General features: G+C 27.8%; 1 protein-coding gene across 1 annotated transcript; it reads left to right on the top strand.

Moving 5' to 3' along the window:
- The first annotated feature begins 11,870 nt into the window (after window positions 1–11,870).
- LOC115719339 (large ribosomal subunit protein uL11x) lies at window positions 11,871–12,839 on the top strand. Its single transcript, XM_030648329.2, has one exon. It carries the CDS (start codon window positions 12,079–12,081, stop codon window positions 12,577–12,579), a length of 501 nt encoding a protein of 166 aa, XP_030504189.1. The 5' UTR covers window positions 11,871–12,078; the 3' UTR covers window positions 12,580–12,839.
- The last annotated feature ends 11,702 nt before the right edge of the window (window positions 12,840–24,541 follow it).

Here is a 24,541-nt window from a genome sequence, read left to right as displayed (position 1 = left end):
GTATCAAATCATGCTCCCTGAACTTTTTTGGCTGTTAAAAATTCCTCTTGAACTATGAAATTGTTAGATTGAAGGACTTTTGTCTAATTTCATTCAATTTTACTATTTCCGTGATTGTTTATGTACTAAACCATGTTCCCCAGACTTTGATATCTACCAAATCATGTCGCTCGAACTTTTATATGTACTAAATCATGCCCCCTGAACTTTCATTCATGTTAGACTGTTTTTACTAAAATTGGACAAAAGTTCTTAAATCCAACAATCTCAATAGTTAGGGGGTATTTTTAACGACCTTAAAAGTTCAAGGAGCATAATTTTGGTACATGTCAAAGTTCGAGAGAGAAAAATCCTAATTAGCCTAATTTTGAATGTTTTTTTGTTTAGATTAGTGCGATTAGTCTTGACTATGTAACATGTTTTATTTTGAATGTCTTTGTTCTTCAATTTCTCACCATCAAAAAATTCTGTTAGTAGTTAAGAATAACAAGTTTTTAGCAGTTAAAGGAGTCGTTAATGGTGCAGTTATGTACCTTTCACAATAGTTGAGTACTTAAGTTAATAGGTTGAATGAGCCTGCTATAACAATTTATATTGTTGTGTTTTCTGAGCATTAAAGGAAATTGAATATATGTGTTCTTAAGGTTAATTGTGATGCTACAATTTTTTTCATCTGATTTAATTTTAATTTCTTTTGTCAAACGATTTAGGAATCAAGAGGCCAATTGGTTGGTTCGTTTTTCTAATTTGAATCATGATTGTGCTTCCAATGGAGAAGATGTCCTGATTGAGTTGTTAATTATTATTTTAGCTAATTTCTATCAATAAAATTGCATAATATATTAAAAATAATCTTAATTGTTTAATTAAAAGTGATGTTCTTACTTAAAATAATATATATGACTAGAATTAAATGCATATCATTATTTTAATTTGGCTTTGTTGGGCAAACAAGGTTGGCGCTTTTTAACAAGACCCGAGTCCTTAGTGTCGCGAATCTTTAAGGCAAGATACTTCTCCAATGGAACATTTCTCTCGGCCTCTTTAGGGAACAATCCAAGCTTTGTGTGGCGAAGTGTTTGGGAAGCTCAAGCTCTAGTTCGTGCGGGAGTTCGTTGGAGTGTGGGAAACGGAGCTTCTATTGATGTACTAAACGAACCATGGCTGCCTGATCAACATAATCCTTTTGTAAGTTCCTCTCATCCAGCTCTCCATCAAGCAAAAGTGAATAATTTATTGACCATGGACATGAGTTCATGGGACATTGAGTTACTGAAGGATTTATTTGAGGAGAGAGACCATGATTTGATCTTGCAAATTCCTTTAGGCATCCTTCAGGATTCGGATAGGCTGTTTTGGACAGAGGAAGCTAATGGGATGTACTCGGTCAAGAGTGCATATGTTCTTCAACAGAAACTGAGAGGTGGAGGCACTGAGATTGCAGCCTCGGATTTTTGGAAAGCATTATGGTCCTTAAAACTGCCTCCCAAAATAAAAAATCTGATGTGGAGGGCCGGTTCTAATTGTCTCCCTACCCTTTCTCAGCTTGCCTCTAAGCGTGTTCCTGTCAACACTCGCTGCCCGTTGTGCGAGGAGATGGACGAGACAATTGCACATGTTCTTCTCACCGCAGTCGGTTAAAATGGTGTGGGAAAGAGTCGGCATAGGCACCGCCGATATTGCGGCGAGGAACCGTGTTCTTGGGACCGGTGTGTGAGCAATTTCACACAATTGGCGGCGAGAAACAATGTTTGGTACAACTGCTTATTTGTTGGGCAGTTTGGGGAGCGAGAAACGATGTTGTTTGGCAAGGGAAATCGTTCAATATTTCAGCTATAATTGTCTCCGCTAAAAGCTATCTTGATCAATGGAAACACGCTCAAAAAACTCAAATTGAGTCATTATGGTCTACTCTTCAAGACTATGATGGAATGGAGCGTTGGGTAAAACCTCAGGAAAATAGTATCAAGATCAATGTGGATGCAGCTATTTTTGAAAGACAGAATCGGTTTGGTTGTGCCTTGGTGGTGCGTGATCACAACGGTTTGCTTATTGAGGGTCGTACTAAACTACACATCGGCAATATTGCTCCTTCTGTCGCTGAAGCTTTGAGCTTTAGGGAAGCATTAAGTTGGCTCAAAGATCAAAGTTACAACCCAATTTGGATCGAGACGGATTGTTTATTGGTGGTACAAGCCCTGCGGAACTCGACTATTTTATCTTCTCAATTTGGTTGTGTGATTCAGGAGTGTAAAGCCATGTTGGCTAATCTCAGTAATGTTTATTTTTGTTTTGTTAAACGGTCAGCTAATAGAGTCGCTCATGAGTTTGCTAGAGCGTCACTATTATATCCTGATTGTATGTTCAGTATGGAAAATGTTCCAACTGATTTGTTACCTGTTTTGGTGACTGATTTCGAAGGTTAATAAAGTTTGAATTTTACCTTTCAAAAAAATGCATATCATTATTTGTGAAAATTTTGCATAATTTAAGGCTTTGTTTGGCTGAAATTTTGCATATATTTTTACCTTCTTTTACTTATGTTACAAGAACTTTTTAGAGCTAAAACTCGAAATTTATTAATTATCCAAACAAACAACAAAAATACTTTTAAAGATTCAGAAATCCAAAAGCAGATTTTAAAATCCAGCCAACCATTTTTATCATTACTCTCAACAAATCTAATTAAGCATCTATCCTCCCACTTGTGAAAACTTTTTGTTAATTAATTATCATTAAAAAGTGAATTATTAATATAATTTTACAAAAGTCATTTGTTTGAAGTCATTTACTACTTTTTTATTATTATTTAAATAGTCGGTGGATGAAATAAAAACTTCATTAGAAACTAAAAACAAGAATGACCCACAACACAATCATGTAATTTTGTATTTTTATTCTTAACATTCTTCTCTCTTTAAACATAAAAAATAACTAATAATTTTATGTGTAGTTATGCGGCCCATAGCCTAAATATTAATAATATTTATCTTTAATTATACCACTAAATTAAATTAAAAGAAAAACCACTTTAGATGAAATCATTTTTTGTTTTGTTGGTGGTTCACATTAAAATTATTGTTAATTGTAATTAGTAAAACACTTAAAAGTGGAAGATTATGCTCATTTTAGTGCGTTAGTGACTGGCACCATGTTTTTTTAAATAATAATAATAATAATAATAATAATAATAATAATAATAATAATAATAATAATAATAATAATAATAACTCCCTAAATAAATAAATACTAATAATAGAATGTACTTATTTGATACTTTATATTTTACTAAAATATACTATTCAGTATGATTATGTTTGGAAGTTAGATTTTAGTATAAGAAGAAAGAAAGTAAAAAAAACTTTTTTAAAAGAAAAGTGGAGAACAAAAAGATAAATTAATTTTTCATGTTTGATATGTAAAATTCTGTTAAATAATATTTATTTTAATTAATTATACTGTATACATAGGCAAAACCAATAAATATTATCTAGAATTGTCTCCAAAACCAAATGTTACTTCTTACTATTTTTCTTTAAATTTATATACATAAATTATAGTAATTATCAAGTACTTTTATAATTTAAAAATTAGTATAAAATATATTTTTTTCTTGCAAAAAATAGTATAAAATAAAATTTTATTAAAAATATAAGCTGCAAAACTATTTGAATTATACAATTTGTGACACTTAACAATGTTTTAATATTTACTATTTTGTTATTCTTTTTTTTTTTGTTACATGGATGGATGGCTGATAGCCTAATAAGTATACTTGTGTACCCATATCAAATTTTCGTTGGTCCACATCAGTTTAATAATTTAAAATTGTGACAGTCAGTAGTCTGTGATCTTTAAGGAAAAACACCGGGTAAGCTGTGCAATACCACATCGCCTGGAGAAGGTCAAGTGTGATGATTCTGAGACTGTGTAGGTATGAAACTACATAGTTGAAACTACATAGTTGAAGATATCTTGTTTTTCGGTAGCCCATCACGAATGAACTCCACAGTTAAGCGTGCTTGGCCTGGGGCAATTTTAGGATGGGTGACCTCTTGGGAAGTTTTCCCAGGAAGCGTGCGAGTGAGGACAAAGCACGTTGGAAACACTCGTGTTAGTTTGTAGGGTCAGTCATCAGTCCATGAAACAGCCAGAGTGACGTACTCGTGTATAAGAGTCATTATTCCGTGGGTGTAAGGGCCCAATAGAGACTTGAAGCAGGGACGTTACAAAAATATTATTAAAATTATTTAAAAATCATATAAAAAAATTAAAAATAACTAAACAATTATTTTTTTTTTCTTTTTCCATTCTTTTATTATTTTTCTTTCTTCTCACTCTTCTTCTTCTTAGCAAAAACACTATGACACCACTATCTACATTCCAACACAATCGTCACCATCGAACCACCACTCACACCACTATTATCACCACCGCACCACCATTATCACCACCACAACAACTATCACCACTATCACAACTACCAATCTAAAAAAAATAATGATCCATATTTAAAAAATAGAAAAAAAAAACAATAGAAGATAAAGAGAGTGTGAAAGAAAGTGAGAGTGTGAGTAGGTTTGAGTGAGATCGAGGACGAGGGGGTCTGTGAGAGTTCTCTGTCGATTGAGGTTCTCGAGATCTAGGGTTCTCGAGATTTGAGAATCTGTGAGTGAGAGAAAGGGAATCGTGAGTGAAGGAGAGGGAGAGAGATTCTAGGGCTTAGCTTGTTGGACGATGTTGGCTCCGGGACGAGGGGACTAATCAAGAAAACGAGAGGGAGAATCATGAGAGTGGGAGGGATTCTTGTTTTGGATTTATACTTTTAGAAAATTAAATTAAGGTTTTAGGGAGCGTTGTGAGAGTGGGAGGGGTCCTTTGGAAGAAGGAGGAGGAGGAGGAGAAAGAAACATGGTTTTAGAGAGAAAGAAGAAGAAGAAAATAAAAAAAAAGGAAAATTTGTAATTTATTTTATTTTTTAAAATTTTAAATATTTTTTATAATATTTAAATAATTAATATTATGTGCAAACTATTAAAAATTTATCACATGTACATCAGGATACACTGTGACACGTCTACCATGACACTAATATTTCGGGTACGGAAGAGTAGATACCAAAATAAAATGTGTGTTTAGAGGGTTTTGTCTAAAAAAAAAAATCAATTTATAGAATTAAGTGTGAGAACTTGTAAACTTGTATATTTCAGATAATTTTGTTGCCAATATTCCATTTTATTATGTATGAGAATCTGCTTTTTTTCTTTAAATTTGATTAGAATATGCTTGGTATCTTACACTATGCGACTAAATTTAAAAGTATATTCCTTTGAGTAACAACAAACTATTTTATTTCCTTTAAGTTAAATATGTAGTGATAAATTAGTATAATAATAATAATTTTGAGTAGAAAATTCTAAAGAATTATTTTTCCTTTTCATACTAATTTTGTACTATTGTACTACAAGTACGATCGGTTTACATTTCTTACCAAAAATAAGATAAAAATTGCTTTCAAAAAAATAAAATAAAATAAAAATTGTTTTCATTACATCAAAGTTGTATTGGACTAGGTATTCCATTCAACCCACAAAATTAAAATAAAAAATAAAAATTAAAACCTCTAAAACTTGATAAGGGTTGTTTTCATTACATCAAACTTATTTGATTATTAATATATTTTACATAAATATTTTTATTAAATTATTGTTACTTGTATATACATTTTGAGAAAATTAATCATAATTATTATTTTATTTTGAGAAAATTAATCATAATTAATCATATATTATTTCACAAGTTTACTTCCTATTTTTCCTGAAGTATTCCTATTACATGACACCTCATAGATTACTTGTATATACATTTAATGTGGATAAAAAAATTTGATTTGATAGATTTTTTTCTATCATATTTACTCTCTAATTATTATTTAAATGATACGTTTAGTTATTTGTTTTGTAAATTTTGTGTAAAAAATTATTAAAAAAAATATGCTTCAATGCAAGATATAAATTAAATAGAAAAAAGTCAAATTATTTAATGTTGGGTATTTAATAATTATTCATTTACAAAAAGAAAAATTATTTTTAATTGTCAAATTTTTTTTTGATAAATTAGAATAATATAATAAATACAAAATAATTTTTATTATCCAAATTATATTAATAAATATTATAATTATTATTATTTTCCAAATTGTGTTAATATGGTAATATGATGGGTATGGCAGGTTACACCTATATCCATATTTGAATAAATATCCTCTCACCCTTATCCAGTTTAGAACTTATAATAAATATCCTCATAAAGTTGAATCAAATTATAATATGGGTTATTAACAAAATAAGATCCTAAAATATAAATAATAACATGAAATTTTTTTATTTTTACACTTCAAAATAATTTTTTTTTGCATTTTTACAGAATTCTACATAAAAATTTATATTGCAACTAGCGCTGCAACCACTTTAGAAACCCAAACCGTAAATTTAAAAAAAAAAATTAAAAAAACAACATATAAAGTAATTCTCCTAATAACATTATGTTTCCCTTAACAAAAAATCATACTTGTCTATTTTATTTTATATACTTATAAAATTAGTTACTTAAATTTGTTTCTATATTATAAATTATACTAAATTTCTATACTATCATATTAAAAAAATTAAGATTAAAATTATCTATTAAAACTATGTTGTACCTATAACATTTTATGCTATTTTTGTTCTTTATTTTTAATTTTTGGATAAGCAAGGAATTAAATGCCACCAACCGAACATAAAAATCCTCAAAGTACCAAATACCAACTAAGAAAAAATACAGCTTTTATGGAGATAATATAGTAGTAAGTGGGTATTGGATTTTAAGACATTATCCAAGACTAAAATGGGCATCAAAATTAGATCTTTGAAAATAAAAATAAAAAAACAATATTCCCCAAAATAAATAAATAAAAAAAAATCATTAAAGAATATCAATAATTGAGAAGGGCATTAGTTCAAAATTTGTGTATATAGTCTTAACCTTGAAAATTTGGATTGGATTGGACCCCAACCCAACACCCTTACTTGCAAGCCAGTTATATTGGTGAAAATGACTTAACCATTTCAAAAGCCCTAATTATTCAAACCAAAACCAAACAAGTCCTTATCTAAAAATGGAAATGAGATAATAGAGTAGGGTTCTCTTATAATAAAGTTCTTTTAATTAGTTGTGGACCCTTTTAAATGGACTCTACTATACCTATTTTTATTTATGTATATATAGCTTACATCTTTTCATGGACAATGACATTGACACTCACAATTTTTAGTTGATATTTTTTTTTTTTGTTAGAAATATTAAAAGGTATTCGTGGTGCTTAGCCAAAGTCGGTTTTAGGTTAAGGCGGACTAGACCAGCGCTTAAGGTGTACTTACTCATCTTAAGACTTCAAATAAAAAAAAATATCTTTTAAAAATATACATATTTTTTAATAATTTTTAAAAATACTATTTATTTTTATAGTAAGAGCTCAATTTTTTTTCTAAGGCCCATTTCATCTAGGAGTAGCACCCTTGTGAGGTGTAATATCACTATTAGTATAATTTAATATCATATCTCACTTATTTTACTTTAATAAATATTATAAAAATTACTAACTATTTATAAATGATACTTTATCGTGGTGCTAAACACTATAAGTACCACCTAGCAATGCTTTCTTTTCAATAAAAATTTATGATATTTTATCATACAACAACAACATACCACATAGAAACATCTTCTCAATTATATAAATATATATATATATATATATATAAAAAAAAGAATAAAACAAATAATGATACCCTTATAATCAGAATCAACCACATATTTTTTTTCTTCTTTTAACATTTGGTCAATACATGAGAACATCAATAGTACACGCCACATTTTTCTTTTGAGTGATAATGATAATTTTCATTGAAGGGTTAGTGAAAATAGTACTCTCCTGACTAATAATTGCTTAAAGAGTAAATACTAATCTAGAAGAAAAGATAACGGGAAATTTACATGATATATTAACTTTTGTTATTTTTTTACAAAAATACTGTCAGACGGTATTTTTAACTTTTTTACTGTGTTTTTTTATAAGTTTCATACTGCAGTATACTGTCTTAAGTTTTCACTGGTGTTCTACTGGTGTTTTACTGGTGTTCTACTGTTGTTTTGAGTTGTTTTGCTTTGTGTTTTACTGGTGTTTTATAAAAATACAGTATTTTTGAAAAGATTTCCGTGTGACAGTATTTTTGTAAAAATTAACCCAAATTTCAGTATTTTTGTAAATTTTCCATGATAACCCACATAGATATTGTAAAATATTCACAATGTTCAATTTCAAAAGTCTTATGAGAAAATCAAACATTTAGCTTGAGATTTGGTACGCCTTAAAAAAACATTTGTTAAGCTTTTTATTACGAAAATAAGTGGTATTTTTGAAAACTATTAAAAAATAGAGTAATTTATGGTACAATCTCCTTATATTTTAATTTTTATACATTTAATCCCCTTATTTTTTGTGACAAAACCTTCCTTAAATTTATTTTTCTTTGTAAATTTGACACGCCAGTTAAATATTACTGTTAAATATCAACTGAATGACCATTGTATACACATGTGTATATGTAACAGTAAAACTTCAAAGTCGATACAGTAGTAATCCAATTATAATTTAACGGTAATATCTAATTGACACCTTAAATTTGTAAATAAAAATAAACTTAAGGGGTTTTACCACCAAAAATAAAGATAAAGGGTTAATTATATAAAAATTAAAATATTAAGAGAGTTTCGCCGCAAATTCCTTTAAAAAGTATGCATATTTTTAAAAAGAAAATTTTTCTTTTAGGCTCCTAAACTGGTGGACCCTAACTCACCTTAGTCAAAACTTAGCCCTGTCGATATAACAACTCTATTAAAAGGTTTAACGAGTTCAAGTGAATAAGTTTTCAAATTATGTGAAATAACTTAAATTTTTTCCTTGAAAGGAAAAGAAGAATTCGCATTCCATCCCAATTAAGGGCTTAAAGCTAATAATTTTTCGAATGACTTAGAGTATGTTTGGTAGATAAGATTTATTATGAAATGGAGAGGGATAGAAAGAAAAATAAATACATTTGTTCATAGAAAGGACTAGAGGAGGGAGAGAAGAAGTGGAAGGAGTGAAAATCTTTCCTAAATGTTTTTTTTTTCAAAGAAGAATGGGAGGAAGATAGAGAATCTCTTATTAATATTTACTCCCAATTAAATTTCATTAACAATTTTTTTATGTGAAATGACTAAAAAAGTAAAAATATTTATAATAGATAATATAGTAATTTCATAATTTATTTTCTCCACAATCTTTTTAATCATATACTCTCCCCATCTTTCCTACCAAACACATCCTTAGTTAACAAACATTATTATAAGTAGTTTGTTTTCTTAATTATATATGGTTGACATACTATAACATATCTTGTAACTACTTCACCAAAAAATACAAATATAAATCTTGTTATTGTATTGACCCACATGCATATGGATATAGATTATAGTTACTATAGTGCTTAGTTTACATTAATAACATTGAAATAATACATCCCCAAATACATTAATTATAATATTTTCATTATAACAGAAGAAAAAAATTGTTGGCATATTATAAAAATCTCTCATTAGGGTCTTACAATAATTTATTGAAGTTATAATTATAAAAGGGAAAAAAAACAATATATTGAAATTCTATGAAATTATTTGTGTTCAAACACAAAATTATCATATACTCAAAAGTTGCTTTGTTGAAAGTAAAATTTTTGGAACTTGAAATATGGACTGAACCAAAGTCTAAGTATATAATATAGTGAAATGGAACATGGTTCTTAATGTTATTGAGGGCTCATATTTTTATTTGTATAATTAAATATTAATTTTTATATATTTTAATTTAAGTATTATTATAAAAAATTATTCATCATTTATTTATAAGACTCACTTTATAATAATGTTAGATATTATTAATACATAATCATAATGCTTCTCGGGTTTGACTTTTTGTGCTTCCTATCAAAATGTGCTCTTATCAATTAATACATATTATTTAAATAAAATAAAACTATGTACAAATTTTTCAACAAGAAGAAATTAATAATACAATATTTGAAAGTATTAAAAAATATTGATTCTTCTAGTTTCATTTTTGTAGTTTACTTTAGTTTGGTCACTAACTAATTATTGATTTCACTTGTTATAATCTTTCATAAATAGTCATATTATAATGTTTCCAATTTGTTTGCTTGGTTTTTTTTTTTTTTTTTTTTTTTCTAATAACCAAATAATATATGTGATGTTAATGAAAAGATTTGTAACTTGATGAAATACTATATTACTGCTTTTATTATATAGTTTTTTTTTTTTTTTTTGGCTAAAAACCCTCAAGAAACTTTAATTATCAAAAGAAAGCAAATTAGTGAGCACATGGGACTCACTTCCTAGAAATTAATAAGAATGTGTGTGTCTATTTTACTTGAATGGCATATTGGTGTCTATTTTCATTATTCGACAACATAAAACAATCGAAATTATGGACATATTTTGTACATTGAATGATTATTGTTACTTGCAAAAAAAGTTATAAAATAAGAGAACAAGATGGAATTTCGATTAAGATGGAGAATGTTACAAGATAGTTTGAGAAAAAAATCACAAAGAGGTAACTGGTTACAAGTTTTTGCAGGTGGTTACCTTCAAAATGTAAATTTCATATCCAAAATTCAACCCAACAATTTATGTAAGCTTCTACATTTGAAATTCAGATGATAACACTATTTAGGGCCTACAAAAAGCTAATACTACTTAATGGTAATTGTTTTTTTAAAGCAAAAAGACTAAGAATAATTAGTATTTTTTTTTTTTTTGAAAGTAGAATAATTAGTATTTTAGTTTCATAAACTTTTTACATTATTAAGTTGTGTCTTTAATAGTATACGGCTTATTAATAATACTTATTGAAATATAACTCTTACAGTAACATTTTAATTCTACCACAATTCTAAATATTGTTTTGAAAACTCCATAATAAATAGTAGAAATGACACATTGTACGAGTTTGTATACTATGGTTTTTATTTTGGGAAATTTATAAAAATACTGTAATTTAGATTAATTTTTATAAAAATACTCACACAGAAATCTTTTCAAAAATACTGTATTTTTATAAAATACCAGTAAAACACAAAGCAAAACAACTTAAAACACCATTAGAACACCAGTAAAACACCAGACGAACACCAGTGAAAACTTAACAGTATGAAACTTATAAAAAAACACAGTAAAAAAGTAAAAAATACCGCTTAACAGTATTTTTGTAAGAAAATAGCAAAAGTTAGTATTTTATGTAAATTTCTCTTTTATTTTTCTAAAAAAGTTATTATACGGGACCTAAATTGTTTTTTCAATATTTTTAAACTTTTTAAACCACATTAAAGTAACAAGAAAACAACTTAAAAAAATATACAAATTACAAAAAATCAACAACAAAATATTAGGAGTATAACATAAAAATACATCAAAAGACCGTATTTCACGTAAAAAAAAATTAAAATTGGTAAAATTATTTTTCTGATTTTTTATTTTTTTTGTTTTTTCTTTTGTGTTTTTTTGAAATAATTTCAAGAAAAAACCCTAAAATGAAAACGATTGTTTGAGATCGCCCAAATCTTCTTTATTGGGCCTTAAATTCTAAAACGAGCAAAAGATTGGGCCACACAAATACAAAATGACGCTTTAATCCAAAACATTACAGCCCAACAACACCCCTACATTTCCTTTCTTAACATCTCTAACAACACGTACATTTTCGTCATTTACATTTAATTTCCCAAAAGCCACACGTCTCAGTCTAAAAGCCCTCTAACATAACGGGGGTAAAATAGTAATTTGACAAACTCATACCCTGCAAAACCCTACCATAAAACTATCATTTTCGTTCCCATAGTTTTGCTTCTTCGAAACCCTAGCTCCCTTCCTCCATACCAATCTACAGAGCTTTTTCTTTCTCTTTCTCTCTCGTAAAAAATGCCGCCCAAGTTCGATCCTTCTCAGGTGGTTGACGTTTACGTCAGAGTCACCGGAGGAGAGGTTGGTGCGGCAAGTTCTCTCGCTCCCAAGATCGGTCCTTTGGGTCTGTCCCCAAAGAAGATCGGAGAAGACATAGCCAAGGAGACAGCCAAGGACTGGAAGGGTCTAAGAGTCACAGTCAAACTGACTGTTCAGAATCGTCAAGCTAAGGTCTCGGTTGTACCGTCGGCGGCTGCTCTGGTCATCAAAGCCCTAAAGGAGCCTGAACGTGACAGGAAGAAGGTTAAGAACATCAAGCATAACGGTAACATTTCTCTCGATGATGTGATTGAGATCGCCAAAATCATGAGGCCTAGGTCTATTGCTAAGGAACTCGCTGGTACTGTCAAGGAAATTCTCGGCACGTGTGTATCTGTTGGTTGCTCTGTTGATGGAAAGGACCCGAAGGATTTACAGGAGGAGATTTCAGATGGAGATGTTGAAATTCCACAGGATTAAGCTGAGTTTCTTTTTTTCTCTGTTTAAGCTAAAAAAAACCTTATTTGGGTTAATCCTTTTTTTTGATTTAGATACATTGGGTTTTGTTTAAATTAATTATGCTCGTTTCTCAGAACTTTTTCTCCTTAAAGATGATTTTTAATCACTTTTTTGAAGGTAAATTAGATAATTTCGAGTTATTTTTATATCAATTAGCTCAACGATAATTAATGGGTTTATGTTCTTAATCAGTTATAATGCATTTTGTTCTTTTTGTTTAAGGCTTTAAATTTGCAGTGTATTGTTTCAATGATTAATGGGTTTGATTTGTTTAGCTTCAAATATTGATTCAATTATTTGTTCCAATGTCTGAGATTGAGACCTTTGTTCCATATGTTGAATTAGAGTTTCAAAAACATTTCTTTGAATCTGTTTTGCTCTCATTTCTTGTTAAGCTTTAGGTTTGAGTTAATCTTTTGTGAAGTTTGAAATATAAGATTTGAATTGAACAATCTCAGATTCAAGGAGTTTCTTTCAATTGAATTGAGATTCTATAATAGCTATTTTGATTAAGTTTGTTTGGAACAGTAATCATATGGTAAAATCCTATCTTACAATTGTACTTTTCCAACATTGGATATGTAATGTTTTTATTGCTATTTTGATTAAGTCTCTTGTTTCAGTGATACACTCTCGTGTTGAGAATGACATTGCAAAGGACATTATGACAAGTTAAAACATGTTGAGATTGGATATGTAATGTTTGCATATATGTATTACTCATGAATTGTCTCTACTGTTTATGGTTTTTTTCTCTGTTCTGCACATTGAGTCATTTCAAATTAGTACTTTTGTTTCTCAGTGTAGCTATTATTGGATTTTGAAATGAAAATCCTCCTCCAATCCAATATAAACAAGTAGTGAATGTTCATATTATTATTTGGTAATATTGAGTATGAGAAATGTTAAAAGGCACCGGTGGTGCTTAGCACCTCCATGTATTATTATTGCAATTAGTCCAATTAAATATTGGGTTTCATGTAGTTTAACGTAATAACTTTTAGAGAGTATCGTTAGCTAATTGTAAGATAACATGTTTACAGGTGTTAGACACTGTTGCCCAATAGCAATGCTTATTACAAATTTGTGCATTGCATCGATATCTGCATACACAACTGTAATTTAATTTGTGAATTGTCGATTTGTCATTCTTTGAATAACATCAACTTCTCTAAATTTCATCAAGAGTTTGATTCCGTTTGATTTATTTGGGTTATGTGAATTTGTTGGGAGGAGTCTTACCGTAGTGTTGAAAAAAAATGTCGAATATTTTTTTTTTTCAAATTTATTTTTGTAGGTGTGTTTATGTTTACAATATACTATTTTTTGTAAGTTTTTGAAAAATTTTAAACTGTTTTTTGAACACCCATGATAAATGAATTTTATTTTTGGTATTGTAATTAACACTGTTTTTTTGTATCTAGGAAATAATTTTCTTTAAACTGCTTATAGTGTTTTCTTCTATTTGAAGCATCCATTTTGTTTTTCTATCCCTTACTACTTTCATGGCCATGCAAAATTTTAATATTTTACTTAACAATTTTAATTTGGTACAAATGATAATTAATTCAAATCCAATGTGTGCTTAAGAATCCTCCATTTAGCTTAATTACAATAATAATTGCACTTGAAATATCTAAAACCAAACCAGAAAAGAGAATCACTCAGTTCAGTTGTATTAATATAAATCTTAAGTTCCATTCTAGTTAATAATTTTAATCTTTTCTCTGTTTTCATTCTTGCTAATTTTGATAGTAGAAGCTAATTTTTTTTTTTTTTTGTATAAAAAATTTAAATAAATAAAAAATGAAATATCACATAATTTAGATTAGAATCTATATAAAAGTTTTACGAGAGAAATGAAGTAATTATATTTATAGAGATTTAAAAGGAAGATTAGGAGAAGGTTAGACTGAGGTTTTTTGTGAATTTTGGCAGAGTAACAGCTTGAGAATCAAAATTCATATCCCTTTTCAGTGATAAAATGACCTTATTTTTTTTTGGTGGTTATGCAAATGGGCTGGAATACCAGGTCTAATATGATGCTAAACATTGTTAAAACTCAGTGATTACAAAGATATAGATATACCTATATTTTTTCTTATTGCCCATAAAGGCATAAAATAAGTAGATGTCAGAGTAGTGAGTGTAGGAATACAATTTTGCTTTATTGAAAATTTGTTTTGCCACTTGAGCGCGGAAGAAACCTACCAATTTACTTTTCTTGTTTGTTTAATGAAAGTAGGAAATTCGAACAAAAATTACAAACTATATAAATAAAAATAAAATATTAAACAAGCGATTGGGCGAGAATTAATACCACTCTTATCCTTATTCGATTTAACATTCGAGTGAAAAATGTCATCTCTATATCATCGCCTCATTCCTTGAGTAGTCAAGGGATTTCCACCCTATTATAAGTGTAATAAATAAGTCATATTATTTACGCTCATAGTATAAAGATATATATTATGAAAAAAGTACGCATGGTACTTAGCATTATCAAGTTTATCCTATTTTATTTCAATAATTGTTATACAAAATCAGTAACGATTCATAAGACGTTACTTTGTAATAGTGTTCTGAGATTTGAAAACAAACTTAAAAAGCTACGTACATATAACACTTGCATCTTCTGTATTACTGTAACTACTAACACAGAGTTAGTTGATACTCATTGCTTCTTCTCAGTCCAAACTTCAGGAGAAGAAGTTCACGACTCGTAAGCCTTCTACTTCCACGTGGTATTACTCCGTCAGGCTTTAGGCTATCGCGAAAAATTTCCCATTGATATCTCCCGAGTTTGGGTCGTGTCTCGATCGTCACTCGTGCCTATGCTCCTATTTATTACATTAGAGTATGTTGAATAGTATTGAATGAATGAATGAATGGAGATTGAGGGTAACAAAATGATATATTGGTAGGTAGCACAAAAATCTTGAACAATAATGATTATGATTTGTTAGATATATCTTTTGGTAACTTGGTAGAGTAACCTAACCTACGGTATTGAATCTATCCACGTACAAACCCAACTTAGAAGAATATCTCAACATAGATTCCCTTCTTGCCCTCAAATTACACTAAAATTTTGGCCTTTTTCATAACACACTCTCTTCTTTCTTTCCTTCTTTTTTGTCTTTTCTCTTCTCATTTCCACCTATATATATTTCCTTAACCCTTTTCAACAATCAAAACTCATTTTTTTTTTCTACATCTCTTAATTCCTATTCTCCAAAACACCACAAGGGTTTTCTCACTTTTCTTCTCACTTTCATTTTTCTTTCTCAAGAAAAACAATAATGACAATGTCAAAAGAGATTACCGGAAACTATGTGATGAAGCCTTTGATGATGGAAGTCGCCCCGGCCTTGCTTGACTTTTCGACATGGAAGTACTCGAAATGCCCCGAATTGGAGACTATTGTGGAAGATATACACGAGGAATTCGACGAAGATGATGAGAATAATAACAATTATGATGATCTTAATGCTACTTATTATTATGTTCAATATAATAAGTTAGTAACTTAGATTGCAGTGTTAGGACGTATTTGGCTAGCCAATATGAATTATTAAAAATCATAAGACGTAGAAAATATTGTTCCAAATTTTAATTAGTTGGAAAATGAGTGTCATTAACTTGTAATAATAATGTTATTATTAGTACTTTTTTGGGCTTTAATTTATTATAGTTTGTACACAATGTTTTAAATGAAAGTGTGTATGAAGAAAATAATTAATTAAATGGAGCTAGCCATGTATTATCTTATGTAATATATAGCTTAATTTTAAATATGTATGTGTATTTTAAACTTATTATATAAATATTTATATATGCTACTTGTTGTAATTGGTTGATTGTTGAATTTAATTTTCTTATGTATAGCATTTACTGAACATTGATCATTGCTATATATTTTAATAAGAAAGTAAAACTAATTTTCATTTTTCCACAGATTTTAATTTTTTTTTAATATATATTTTTCAGGTTGAATTTTTATTTGATTTTTTTTTATTTGCTTATATATATATATATTATATTGAATATCCATATTAAAAACATTTGTGAGTTATGAACTATGGCTAATGAAATTATGTTTTTTTTTTCGATTGATCACAATAAATATAATTTTATCCAAGTAATAAAATCCTATCATGGGTTTAAGACTAATAAAATTATGTTGGTAAACTTAATTTTGTTAGTTGAAAAATGACATTTTTTTTCTTTTAATAAAAAGATGTTATATATAGCTTAACTCTCATCATTGTATAATTCTCAAAAGAGCTTAATTTATTGTCATTGTATAATTCTCAAAAGAGCTTAATTTATTTGACTATTAAAAATAATGGTTTTATTATGTCTTAAATTTTTATGTAATATATTCATTTAAATTATTAATTAACCAATCATGCATAAACAATTAAATATTTTTCATTTCTATAATTACATATAGAACTTTTTCTAATATAAAATATCCATCTCTAATTCAAGGAAGCCAAGAGTTGAGTAAGTGGTCTTTATTGTGTTAATATTAAAAAAATGGTAGTGAAATGTGCTACACAAACTTTACTAATTTATGTTTATATTCTCTTGTTTGTTATGATATGTTTTTAAGAGAAAATTAAGGTTGTACTACTAATTATGATCATCATTTTTTTTTTAAAAAAAAAAAGAAAAAAGAAAAGGAAGGTGATAGAATAGATGAGAAATGGTAGATATTATTAATGTTATGATGATGTAAGAGGATTTCATTTTCAATTGGGTATGAGTTGTGAGGATGACAAAAACCATGGGCTTGGAATACTCCAATGTTTGACATGTGTTGGTATTTTAGTGTCACATTGTAATATCTAAAAAGTTCAAGAAAATGATATAACTAGGAATTATAGGGTAGTCACTTGTCAAATTAATCAATCAAAGTTGGGGCAAAAAGGAAATATTTAAATTATTATGAGATGGATCAATAAAAATATGACATGTGGCATCTTAATAAATACAATTAATATTTTTAGAGAAATGTTAAAAGAGGCTTAATACATCTTTAATAGTAATATCCTTTACAGATTTAAAAATCTACATATCATTAAAAAATATAATATTTTATTTTATTTTGGTGTCCCATAACAATGCTCATATTTTTAGAGAAATGTTAAAGGTACCTAGTACCTTCCTATGTATTAATATTGTTATTGATCCAGCTAAATATCGAGTCCTATATAGCTAATGTAATAATTTTTAGAGAATATTACTAGCTAACTGCAAGGAGACATGTCTAGAGGTGCTAAACACTACAAATGCCCAGTAACAATGTTCATGTTTTTAACAAATTGGTATTAACTAGAATGGATGAAAACTCATTATTAGAAAAAAAAAAAAAATAGATGGAAACTAACATGTAGTTTTTAAATCGAAAAAATAGATGTGGTATATAATTGTATGAAATAAAAAATATAAAGTATTTGTACCATAAATTTCTTCTTATTTTAATATATAATTTTTAATTTTTGTTCTTAAAAACTATAAAAATATATGTTGGAGTCGGAGTATTTTTTTATTATGATAGTATTTGTTGTAATTACGACATTATTTGAATAAATTTTAAAAAGATTATAAATAGTCTTGAAAACAAATTTAAATGTTTTTGAATACGTGTTGTAAAATAGAATATTAGAAACATAGTCGTTGGTATTATAAATTTTCCAATTTGTTTTTTTAAAATTTAAAGAAAAAATGTCATAAATATAACAAATATTTTTGTAGAAAAAGAAAAATACTTTGGTACATATTTTTAGAGAACAAAATTGAAATAGAAGATTAAAACTCAATCTCAAAACTAAGACTAAATCTCAAACCTAACTGATAATGAATAAAATAGTCTATAATATTATATGAGTAATGTTTACCGAGATTTTCGGCAACCGATTAAACAATAAATATACGAAAGCTGTAGGAAGTTTAATGCATGAGATTTTTACGTGGTTGGGGCATTAACGAGCCTGAGTCCATGAGTCTTTGTTATTTATGAGATTATTTATTACAGAGAATGTTCTTAGTAGATATTTCTCCTATTTGCTCTCTTTAATTCTTATGAGCCGAGAATTCTTGACCCTTGTCTCAGTGTGTTTGGGGGGTATTTATAGTATTTTCCTGGGGGATCCCTAGAACTGAATCGCTTGTCTTTCTGTGCAGGTTCAACAAGGGCACATATTCCTAGCAGATACAAAATAGGAAATACATGACCTATACCGTAGGTATCTTAGGAGTTAGGTGGATATAATCCTTTATCCCCTCTTGATTGATGTGATCCTTCATAAAGTAGCCGTCACTAGCCTTATTAATCACAGCGTAATAGCTGCAAAAGAGGGATTACGCCGTCAGTCATATTGCTTATGGCAGTTCCAATACGTTTTCTCCCATACGACATTAAACGCGAGGTGGCTGTTCAAATAGAGTCCAGTACCTCCCGGAGGTGCATTAGCCTGGCCCTGACCTCCGGGAGTACATGGATCCTTCTCATATCTTCTCCGAGAGTTATCTTCTCATCGACACTCCTGTTGCCAAAGACTTAGTCGATTTCTTTAGGAGCTGAGCCTCCCAGCTCCACGTGTCGTCTTTATATTGGTTCACTTATTTTAGGCAAAATAGAGGGCAACAAGTAATTTATAGCGTAAATACTTAAATTTAATTATTGGTTGTATATAAATATCTAAGTTTAATTATCGGTTGCAGATAAATACCTATATTTAATTTGTTACGGTAATAATACTTATGTTATATTTTTAGAACTTCCTTAGGTACCTAACTGTTAAGTATCAAGTTATTATCCACATGTCATTTTCTAATTCATATATTTAAATTAAAAATAAGAAATAAAAATTTAATGACCTGAACTAATCAGAAACTGTCATGTGGTCATTGACTTGATACTTAACGGCTAAGTACTTACGGAAATTTCAGAAATATAGTTTATATATTATTACCATTAAAAATTAAACTTAAGTATTTATTTATAATCAAAAATTAAACTTAGATATTTATGCTGTAAATTAATTATATTGTATTTTCATAAATTATGGATGTGACAATCTCTAACATTCATGGATCATTGTTTTTTAAGAGATATTTATAGAATCGTTGGGCTAAATCGAAGAAAGGCCCAGTACATCCAATCCACTGGCCCAGCATATCCAATCCACTTCTTGTGAGCTGAACCCAACTGTCCACATGTTTGTGCCAGCCACACAAAAATAAATAAAAAAAGTTAACTTGGCCAATTTGATAAATGTTACCCTATATTTTTTTTTTTTTTTGAAGAAATGTTACCCTATTTAATATTTATTACAAAGAAAACAAAAATTGGATACAAATTAATCACATTCGTTTGTTATGTAATTGCAGTAGTAGTCATTAATCAATATGTGTAGAAATAAACATACCTCACATTGTACTTTACCAATAAGATTTCTCTTCATAATAGAAATTGAGGGCTCAATGCAAAATTATGAATCACCAAATTAAAAAAAAAAGAACAATTTTATGACTCTAAAATTTTGGGAGAATTCGATTAAGAGATCGAAATATAAGTTAGCTTTTAGCTGAAGGAATGAGGTTAAATCACGAACCATTATCGACGAGTAAGGTTATAACACGACGAGAATAATAAAACGAGGGGCAACTCCCCAACAAAAAGAAAACGCGCCCATTCTTTTTTAGGAATTTTACACCAAATATTAAAAATTTTAATTTTTACTTTTTTTTTACTGTGGAGTAGATTTTTTTTTTTTTTTTTAATACTGTATACTGTGTTAAGTTTTCATTGTTGTTTTAATTATTCTATTTTGTTATTTTATGATTGTATTATAAAAAGGCAGTATATTTATAAAATATTCTGTGTGACTGTAAAATTGTAAATTTTTGACAAAAATCTATTATTTTTGTAAAACTTCTTATTTTTTTTTTCATTAACAAATGAATGTAAACCTTTTATATTCTAATAGAGATTCTTATGAGTTGATATATTTATCCTGTCATGCCTATATAATCTTATATACAATGAAAGATATATTTAATTTATTAAGTATTTTACAAAATAAACTCTTATGTTTTTTGGTAGTAATTGACAAAAATAAACTCTAAGGACACATAAATTAATGATCTCGTCTTATGAAAAACTTGTAAGTTGAAAATGAGTATAACCTTTTCAATTAATCACACCTAATTAAGATGAGACTTTCATAACTTAAAAAAAAATATAATTTTTGTGCCTATTTTATATTTACATGTCATTGTGTGTAACTATTATTTTTCTTTTTCTTAACTCTTAAAACAACTTGATGTGCAAAATACTTTTTCTATGAAGAAGTTTGTGAATCCTTTAAGTAAGTTCTCTATAGTTTAAAAATGACTTTGTACTATTGAATTAGGGATGCTATAACTCAATTGTTGATAGTTTTTATCAATTATATTAATGTTTCATTGATTAAATAAATGGTAAATATTATTTGTTACAAGAGAATATTTTTATGTGATAAGTAATAACATGAATTGGAAGTTACAAATAATCCACTAAGAATTTGTGTTGTATTATTTTGCATAAAGTTTGTATTCTTTTCTCCTTCTCAACAGAAGTCTCCTTCTAATCCACTAACAATTAAGAAGGAAAAAAATTAGAAGGAAACAAATCAAAATATATTTCTTTCTTAATTGTTTGGTGTGTAAGAAGGAAAGAAAATTTATAGAGTGTAAAATTACTATATTATCTTTTTAATTATTAATATAATATTTTTTATAAATATAATTTAGTCATTTCTCATTTTTGAAATACGATTCTTCATCCAACAGAAATAATTACAAAAAATCAGGCAAGTCCTGCCAAAGAACATGACTCGCACAAGGGAGACTAACCCTAATCTACATAACACTAACTTTATTAATCAAAACATAATTGACTAATACATGAGTTACCCCATTAACTTCCGATACACAAACTAAATACCATAACATTAGCATAAGACAATATATGTTGGATACTCAATATTCTCCTTTCTTGGGCATCCACATTCGTTTCACTTGTGTGAGACTTTTCCCTTTAATTTTTTTTTTTCAAATTCCAGAAGAAAAAAATTAGCAGGTTCCAAACCATATTTTTCTTCTACTTTTTATTCTCACTTTTTTTTTTAAAGATTTCCCTAATAAAGATTAATTATACTCTAATTTGCATAGTGTGTCTAACTATCATTTTACATTATGCATTGAAAATGTTGTGATACTGTGAAATTCAAGTGTATGTAGAGGTAGTATTTTTTATATAAATAAATAGAAAAAATGTTGAGAATATTCTTAAATTAATGCTTCATGGAATTAAAATAAATAACAAAAACTAACAGTGTAATAAAAAAGGGAAACTTACCAAAATATTGGAATTTTAGTTACTTTTTACAAAAATACTGCTACACGAATTTTTTTTTCAAAAATATTGTGTTTTTATAAAACAACAGTAGAACACGAAATAGACAACTAAAAATAACAGTGAAACAATTAAAAAACAACCGTAAAACAACAGTGAATACTTAACAATACACAATATAAAATTTACACAGTATTTTTGAAAAATATTCTGCCCCACAGTAAAAAAAGTTAAAAATTTTAATATGTGGTGTAAATATCTCTAATAAAAATGAAAAGATTTTTTGTTTTAAATTTTTACAAAAATAAGATTTTTAGTTAATTGGAGAAGTGATTAATTTGAAATAATTAATGGCTTAATATAATTAACCTTAAGAGGATACCTTGAAGTGATGATTCTTAGTTAAAATAATTAAGATGTCCTCTTCTTATTTATTTCAACTTGCATGTATGTATGTATATATACAATATATGATTTAACATTTGATAGAGAATCAATAAATTATATTCTTTTGGATATGATATTGTTGTCACAATACACATAAGTGTAGCCATATACATAATTGTCAAAATGTACCACATTTGGCCAATCCAGTTTCATCATCATATACATATATATTTATATAAATATATATAACATTTTGGTGTTTTGATTAATTAATTAATTAATTTTGATGAAATTGCTTTCAAATAAATAAAATAATTAAGCCATGAGGTAGACCATTGATTTAAAAACTTCATAAGGAGGCACCGACCAAGCACCAGTCACCCTCATCATCATCCTCACTAATTATTATATATAAACCATTTCAAATTTCTCTTGTACAACTCTCAAAATTCACTTTTGGAGATTTTTTATCTGTTTCGACGTTTAGGAGAATTTTTTAGTCTATTTTGTTTTATGATTGCCAGACTTGATCTTAGACTAAGGTGAGTTAGACCCGTACTTAAGACTACCTAAATCCAGGACTCAAAATTTATATACAGTATACTTTTTTATATTGAAAAAAAATTGATATTTTTGTAAAATTTTGTGAAAAGATACTTAATAATACTCATATTTTACTTTAGAGATAGTACACACAAAACAAATTATTGGACCCATTATTACTCAGGGTTGACCCTGATGATCGCATGCGTTATAACTATTTAAGACTATTTGTAAATTTTTCTGAAAATTTTAAATAGTTTACACTACCAAAAATAAAATTTAAACAGTTACTTACCACACATATAAGAAAAATAGTAGCGTATGCAATAAAATATGTAAATTACTTGAATTTTTTTGAAAATTTACATGTGATTTTAAATAGTTATAACGTACACCAAAAAAAATTAGACTAGAATGCTCCCATGACTGCCGAAATAGATAAAAAATCTACCAAAATACCTCTTTAAAGAATGTATTATAGATTTACCTTAAATTATTTTATCAAAATAAAAATAAAATAAAAACAACTTTAATGAATATATATAGAATATATAAATAAATAAAAAATGTTAAAGAGTAATATAATGGTAAAAATTGAATATTAATACGAGGTGTTATATATTATTAGTGAAAATAAATATCAAATTTTATATATTTTAACTTAATAATTATTATAAAAAAAAATTGATTATTCATAAAATATGGATATCAATTAAATACTACTTAATAACAATATTAAAATTATAATCATATTGTTGTGGAGATGAAAATGAACATTATTATTTTATTTTGGTGGCCCTTAATAATTTTGACACGTGGTGCATTCTTCATCACAATTTCAAAGAAAAAGCAATGTCAAAATTTGTTTTCTACTTTCTTTGATTAATAAATGTTGTTCTACAATCGAATGTTGTGACATATATTAAAATCAAATTAGGGTGGCTAGCTCAAATTTGAAGTTAAAATGTCAATTTTCAACCTCCTCTTCTAAAAAAAAGTTTCATTATTATTCATTAGAAGAAGTGTGTAACTAGTATAGGCTAAGTTTATGACCACTTAATAGTTTTATGTTTTAAATATGTAATTAGTTACTTTTTTTAATTTTTCATAATTAAATTAATTATAGGAGGGGATACAATCTAAAAAAAGGGGAATTTTTTATTTGTACAATTGAAGCTATTTTTTTTTCACAAATAAAGTAAGTAATTTTTTGTAGCATTAATATGGATATAAGTTTTTATTTTACAAAATTAGGATTGAAAGCCACGTATCGTCACCAAAGATTGTGATTCCAATAAGAAATAAAAAAAGAAGAAAAAGTGGTATGAAGCTTCATGTATGGAATCATCTTTTTTGGCTTCAACAAGTTTTCGATAATCATTGCTAAAGCTACTGACCTTTGGCTCGGGAGAATGACTAAGAGGAGGAAGAAAGTTACGATTTATATTGCAATTTGAGTTGCGAAGAACATCTGAGAATGTAATATGGTTTAATGGTTATTCAGGGTTACAATTTATGTTAGAATTGAACATGACTGAAATTGTGCATGGTATAGTTTAATTAATGGTGATTTAGGTTTACAAT

The sequence above is a fragment of the Cannabis sativa genome, chromosome 2 (genome assembly GCF_029168945.1).
Source record: "Cannabis sativa cultivar Pink pepper isolate KNU-18-1 chromosome 2, ASM2916894v1, whole genome shotgun sequence".
Classification (NCBI taxonomy): Eukaryota; Viridiplantae; Streptophyta; class Magnoliopsida; order Rosales; family Cannabaceae; genus Cannabis; species Cannabis sativa.
This window is presented reverse-complemented; position numbering and strand designations above follow the sequence as displayed.